Here is a 6,970-nt window from a genome sequence, read left to right as displayed (position 1 = left end):
AGCTCAATCTTTCTTGGAAAGGAAATGGATCATTGTCTTTATTAACATCCAATCTTTGTAGATAATCTTGGAATCAACATAGTTCTTAGCCATTGATTGTTATTTCTTTGATTCATGGAGAGGATCAGATTTTGTAATCTAAATCTTGTATCAAAATGGAAAGGTTGGTTGCTGGTATTGAAGGGAGGCTGATTGAGTGAGCATGTTGGGCACAAAATCTGTAGTGGATTTTGAGAGTTAAAGCATGATTTCTTGTGTCGTGATTATAGATAACATATCAGAGAACACGTTCCTTGTTTTATTTGTGGAGATAGGATCAAATTTTGAAAGTTCAATCTTGCATCAAAATGGAAAGAATAGCTGCTGGTCTTGGAGAGAGGCTGATTAAGTGAGCATGTTTGGCATGAAATCTGTAATGGATTCTGAGAGTCAAAACCTGATTTCTTGTATCGTGATTGTAGCCAACATATCAGAGAACATGTTTCTCTTGTTTTTGTTCCACCAAGAGAATCAGTCGGGATCAAAACTAGGCTCCAATGTCGCACGAGGATCAACTGTTTCTCATCGTTGTCTCCTTCCTTATTTTCATCAGCATGTTCTTCCCCCTTTAAGTAAAACACACCGTTTCATTCAAAGTGAAACAACGTTGTTTTTGCTCCTCCAACAGAATGAGGCCTCTTTTACAGTTTAATTCAATTAGATCAAATGTCATCATAGTCCCTCTATTTCAACTCATTTTGCTCTATCATTAGCCCATTAGAGCTCATGTTTATGTAATCTCAAATGTCATCAAAAATTCTTTTACGATATTTTTTGTGTAATGTTGAATAAAATATCGAACAGCCTCAATGGTCAACATTTCGGACTGTATTATGGTCCTGATATGTGGATTTTGTTCTACTTGTATCATGCAGTTCTATGTGAATTCTGTAGATATTCATGCTGTTGGGAGGCATTTTAATGTGCAAGTAAATCATTAGCCCATTAGAGCTCATGTTTATGTAATCTCAAATGTCATCAAAAATTCTTGTACAGATATTTTTTGTGTCATGTTGAATAAAATATCAAACAGCCTCAATGGTCAACATTTCGGACTGTATTATGGTCCTGATCTGTGGATTTTGTTCTACTTGTATCATGCAGTTCTATGTGAATTCTGTAGATATTCATGCTGTTGGGAGGCATTTTAATGTGCAAGTAAATCATTGTTTCTGGATGACTTCGTTTGATCTTTTTTTTGGATTGTCAAGCTAACCCAGTCAAGTTCAAAACAAAAAATAGGCAGGTTCTTTCTGTACTCGAGTTCTTTACAAAAAAAAATTCTACATTCCAAAAGCATGGACAAATCAAAGAAACAAACAATCCGATGCAATTTTCATTCTCGGGTACTTGAGAACTGCCTTTTCCAATAGCAATCCAACTCTACTTACAATTGAATCTGTATTTCTGTAATGAAGTGATCTGCAGATCAGAATGCTTCTGGTAGAGGCTGGCCTCCCAGGAATGCCTTGAACAACACAAGCGATCTTTCAGGCTGCGAAAATGGAGCTTCATGGGATGCTCCTCTAATGGTGGCAAAGGATAGGATATTACCATAAACTTGAGTCCACCCACCAACCTGAAGGTAAAAAACCAATCAAGTTCTGTCCTGTTAAAAAAATTCATAAATTGTAATCTTCAAATGTGAGAGTTACCTGCTGCCCCTCGAACCAAACTCTGTAAGGCACGGTGGTTTTTAGTCCCAATTCCTCAGACAGTCTGTGAACTAATATTCGGCTTCCAGTAAGTGGAATGACAGAATCTTGGTCTCCGCTGCATTTTAAACACAAATGTCTTGTGACTTTTATGATCAACCTTGATAAAATTCCGTTTTTCCAACTTCACAAGGAGAATATAGCAGACTGACAAGGTAAGAGGTAACTTGCCTGTAAACCAAGACTGGGATTCCTGCCTTAACGAGTCTGCCCACAATAGTGATTGTTGGTATCTCCAAGTCAAGCAGCTCATAATCAAGAATACTGAGATTGAAACATTGGGAGAAAAATTATCAAATACCCTAAAAAAGTAAATGAGAAATGCTTCTGTTATGTCATTGATTTTTCTGTTGGATAAATTCTAAGACAGGCAGTGTCTTGTTTACTACTCTAACATTAGCACAGCTTAATAAATCTCATTTTGGTGATAGAGAAATACTTGCTGCAAACAGCCCATCGACGGACTCCAACAAGACGTGCATGGAGAGCCATCTGCACATCTGGCCTGTTGAGATAATTAACTGTTTCATCTTCCACACATACATCTACATTGTCACCAACTTGCTGCAGACCAGAATTGACAAATCAACTGTTAGTGACTCGCTGCACCAATGAAAAGCCAAACTCAAACAATTTTTGCAGTTGACAAATAATGGAATGTGCTTACCTGGGGAGTAAGGACTTTTGACTGTGAGAGAACTGACGATATACAGACATCAAGGGTAACATCATACTTGTCAACAAATCTACTGGTTTCTCTAGTCACTTGACTCATCACCCTTGAGCATAGAGGAGAAACTGAACCTCTGTAGTATTCGCTTACATATCGCGAGTAGTTACAGACTGAAGTGAACATTTTGTATGTTGTATCTGATATCAATCCATGAGACCAGAAGAACTCAGCCCTCGAATTGAAGTCTGTGGAATACTCTAAAACTGGATTCCCTAGCTGCAATTTATAGGTTAAGATTAATTGAAAATAAAAAAGAACAATGGAATTCTCAAAAGGAAAAACAAAAAAAAACCTTGTGAATAGTAAAACAGGTTTGGTAAAACAAGTACAATTGAAAAAAAGAATAACTTGACAGAATTACTGTCAGAGAATGGAGGGAGTTTTATTTTTCTTTTCTTATTAATACTCACAGCAATTCCTTTCAAATTGAACAACTTCTCTTTTTTGTTGAATTGAAGCATGAGTTCTGCCAGCTGGGGCACATAGTGACCTAATTATGAACAGAATTGAAGCATTAAATTAATCCTCATTTATTTATAAACTGTTTTGACTGAGAAGAAAAAAAAGTTTGCTTTGAGCATGAAAACAATACCAGCATAGCTTTCTCCTGTAATGAACAAACTTCTGCTTCTGTATTGTGGGAATTTGACAAACCATCTTTGCAAGAACACCAGATTGTCCCTAGCTATAGATAACAAAAACAAAAACAAAAACAGCTTCAAAATGAGAGGTAAAATGTCTGTAAAGGTGATCTTTTGTCAGCTCAGAATCTAAACGACTAGAAAACAAGCACAGTATGTACTGACGATGCATATCTGTAAAGTGAAAAGGAAATTATCAGTGCTATGGCATTAGGAAATAACAATAATATTCTTTCTTTCGATCGTCTGTCTACAAAGAACTCATATGATTAAAAAAACTGATAAAAAAAAGAGAGAGAAAAGAAAAGAAAACTCAGAGAAATAAATAAATTGAGAAAACAACATAAAGAAAAGGTTAAACAAAAGGAAAAGAGGTTGACTTTGAATCTTCGGTACAGAAATTCTGTTTCTTGTATAATTCTAAATTTTGAGTAAACAGTCTTTATTTCCCTTTACTTCAGCGAGATTTCAACGTGAAAATGAGAAAGGAATATCAACATTTTGGATTTGAAAAGCCAATTAAACTTGTTAAACTCTGAAAGAACTTGGTGGAAACATACCAGTGATCTTGTCATCGACACCTTCATATGAAGAGGTGTTGGTGGAGTAAGAGAACCCAACCCCAATTGGTGTCTCCAAATACAACATATTGGCTTCTGCAAAGCAAACGATCATTTAGTTAAAATTCAGCACTTTGTGGGTTGTATTTTAACGCACGCAAGGAACAAAACCGAGATCACACAGTAATATAAACATGAACACTTAATTAACCTCTATTCCAGCTATATTGGTTCTTGACCAATCCCTTCCCACTAGGTCTAAAAGGTCCATTCTCAGAAAATGCCCCAACTCCCAAAGAAGAGCAACCAGGCCCTGCAAACAACAATGAAACAAAATGAGAATCAAATCCCGACAGAAAAACCTATCTTTTGCGTAGTATTAGAAGGATGGTATAGGATTAGGACCTCCATTTAGCCAGAGAACAAGAGGCTTAGAAGCAGAGTCTATTTCAGCTTCAGCAAAGTAGTAAAAGAGAGCTTTCTGGTTTTTGTCATCAACGGTCACATAACCTGAATACTGCTGGAACCAGACTGGAGGTTGACCAGGTAACTGTGTAATTCTGTCTAACTGGGAAAGACTACACTCTACTCCTATGATAAAGCAAACAAGTAAACCTAGAGGCAATGCCATTATTTCTTTTGACGGATAAGGCATGGCTTCACACTTGTTGGAGAGAACCTAGAGGGAGAGTGTGTAAAAAGATTAGAGGGGGGGGGGGGGGTTATCGAGATGTTGCTCAGTGGGGGAGGCGTTATATAAAGACCGAGAGGGAGAAGAAAAGCTAGTTCTTTTAATTTAGCATATAAAAAAAAATGGAAAATATTTTTAAAAATAACATATTTTAAGTCTCTCAAATTATAATATAAACTTTCATAAATTACAATAAAAAGGAAAAAAAGAGAGCTAGAGGTCTTGCAGACACACTGAGGCTAAAATAACAACACAACAGAAATCATGAAAAAATTTCTAGCGATAGATAGAAATTACACATGTTACTTGTAAGTCATAAATATTATTTGCGATTATTTTTCTAAAAATCTTATTTTATTTTATGAACCCTAATATTCAAAATCACTCGAAGAAAAGGAGCCTGTGTTTTTGTTGGTTTCTTTTTCATTTTTTATTATAAAATGTACTTGTTAAATTTTGTCCCTATGAGAAGAGACTTGGAGCATAAACAGATGTGTGTGAGTTGTGTGCTGACTTGGTGTCTCGGTCGGCGAATGAAGTGCGATGTCAAATGAAAATGAAAAGACAGAGAATGTGCTTTAAAGGCCTGAATTTGATGTTTGATGACAGAAGTTAAAGCCACCCCACCGTGTTTATTTTTAGTGTATACTAGAAAGGTGAAGGTGGTATGCGTTATACTGTTGATATGTATTACACCGTGGACTGGATTATATTTTTTAAAATTAAAAAAAATCAAATAATTATAGGATTTTTAAAGGAGAAAAACAAATGATGTTTCTATTTTCCTAGTTCATTAATCTTAGTTAATTTAATAATAAAATTATTAAAAAAATACAATAACTGATAAAAAACAATAAATTCTTGTCAATAATATAAAAAGATACCATTTAAATATTTTTGAAAAGATCTAAATAATTTTATTTGATAATAAAGTAAAAATTGAATGGAATAGGTAACCACATTAAAATAAAAATTTAAGAAATTCAAAACTCAATTATCAACAAATTAAACATTAAAAGATGAATTGGAAAAAAAAATTTAAAAACAAAAAATATGACTCAAGTCAGCACATCAAATTCATGATCCGATTGTGAGATTGATATAAGCTTGCATAAAAAAAGTTAAATAAAATAATGGAGGTCAACTCTTAAGCAAGCTAAATGATGAAAGAAAAAACTAAAAAAAAATCAATTCTTTAAAAATAAAAATAAAATAAAATAAACAAGTCAAGCCAGTTTATTGATCCATGACTCGGGATAACTCCATAAAAATAAAAAAACAAAAAACTATGAAACTCATGGCCAATAACCTAATGTCAAAGAATAAAATTTTTAAAAAAATCAATTTTAAAAAAGGATCTAAGATAAAAGACCAAACTAAAACTAGGCTAATTTTCAAAACCCATGATATGGGTTATGAGACTAATATTACCTCTTAAAAGAAAAACACAAAAAAGTCATGAAAAAAAAATTCTTAATCATCCAAAAGCTTAAAAAATAAAAAATAAATAGCAATAAAAAAACGAGGACTAAATTAGATAGAAATATTAAATGAAAAAAATGATGAGGGATGAAATTGAAAAATAAAATCAATAAAAGGATTAAAAACAACAGAATAGCAATCAAAATATTAAGGAAAAAATTGGATACAAAAATTAATTGAAATACAATGTTGAGGGAGAAATCAAACTCAAAAGGCCTCAAAAGCAAAAGAAATAACAATAAAAAAAATGAAGATCAAAATTGATGCTAACACAAATTTACAAGATATATTTGTTTTTTACAAGGGTTACTATGGACTTTGAGGTGAGGAGAGAGAAAACAGAAAGAGAAAAATAAAAAAAATCATTGGAGCCCAACTCTTTAGTGTACACGAACATAATTATTGTGAAAAAAATGGTGCAACGCTTTCAATGTCGTCGCTAAAAATAGTGTTTGGCCATTGAGAGATACCGCACATATCTCTCAAAGAGCATGAGTGTCTCTTATTTGTTGACACGTGCTATACATGTTTCTTTTAAATTTTAATTATATTTATATTTGTAAAAGATTATAATGAAACAACATTAATGGATGTTAATTTTTTTTTTTAAATCATTTCATTATGTAATCAAAACATAGAAAGATTAGAAAAACTCTGCACTCCAGTTTAAATCTTTTAATTTTAAGGATAATTAGATTATTTTACTATGTTAAAAATATAAAAAGATTGATTTATCCCTATGGATTTTTGATAAAACCATTTACTCGGGTCTTTCTTTCATCGGTTATTTTTCTTGAAACAAAAACATAATTACACTGTAACAATATACAATGCAATTCACAATATAAAATTGAAATGATGTATTTTAGTTTTTTCTTTAATTAAACCAAGAAATGAAATGAGCAAAAAATTAAAATACCTAGTACTAAGACAGCATCTGCCTTGGCACCATACAGTATGCTTCCACATAAAGGAGCTTGTTTTCTCTCTCTCTCTCTCTCTCTCTCTTCTCTCTCCTCGGATCAGAACCATTTTTTGGTTTCTCAAGAAAATGGATTAAAATTTCAAAAACAGAGATGGACAAATATAATCATTATTCGCGAGTTTCG

The 6,970-nt window shown here is 33.0% G+C and overlaps 1 protein-coding gene across 1 annotated transcript; it reads right to left on the bottom strand.

Moving 5' to 3' along the window:
* Positions 1-1,264: 1,264 nt before the first annotated feature.
* Positions 1,265-4,400, bottom strand: LOC118043355 (serine carboxypeptidase-like 45). The gene is made up of 10 exons (XM_035051324.1): positions 4,094-4,400; positions 3,900-4,001; positions 3,689-3,784; positions 3,080-3,172; positions 2,898-2,977; positions 2,422-2,703; positions 2,194-2,318; positions 1,926-2,018; positions 1,695-1,812; positions 1,265-1,618 (listed from the first exon to the last, which is right to left on the bottom strand). Exons 1-10 carry the CDS (start codon positions 4,341-4,343, stop codon positions 1,469-1,471), a joined length of 1,389 nt encoding a protein of 462 aa, XP_034907215.1. The 5' UTR covers positions 4,344-4,400; the 3' UTR covers positions 1,265-1,468.
* Between the last annotated feature and the right edge of the window lie 2,570 nt (positions 4,401-6,970).

The sequence above is a fragment of the Populus alba genome, chromosome 1, assembly GCF_005239225.2.
Source record: "Populus alba chromosome 1, ASM523922v2, whole genome shotgun sequence".
NCBI lineage: Eukaryota > Viridiplantae > Streptophyta > Magnoliopsida > Malpighiales > Salicaceae > Populus > Populus alba.
The sequence above is the reverse complement of the archived record's forward strand: the minus strand, read 5'-3'. Positions and strand labels throughout refer to the sequence as shown.

What these genes read in the sequence shown, in the direction of transcription:
- LOC118043355 (XM_035051324.1), bottom strand. Translation starts at nt 4,343, where the DNA reads ATGCCTTATCCGTCAAAAGAAATAATGGCATTGCCTCTAGGTTTACTT. An exon ending in CGATGGGCTGTTTGCAGCAA is followed by an intron (nt 2,019 to 2,193) that starts GTATTTCTCTAT and finishes TTTCAATCTCAG; the next exon opens with TATTCTTGATTATGAGCTGC. An exon ending in ATCCCAGTCTTGGTTTACAG is followed by an intron (nt 1,813 to 1,925) that starts GCAAGTTACCTC and finishes TTTAAAATGCAG; the next exon opens with CGGAGACCAAGATTCTGTCA.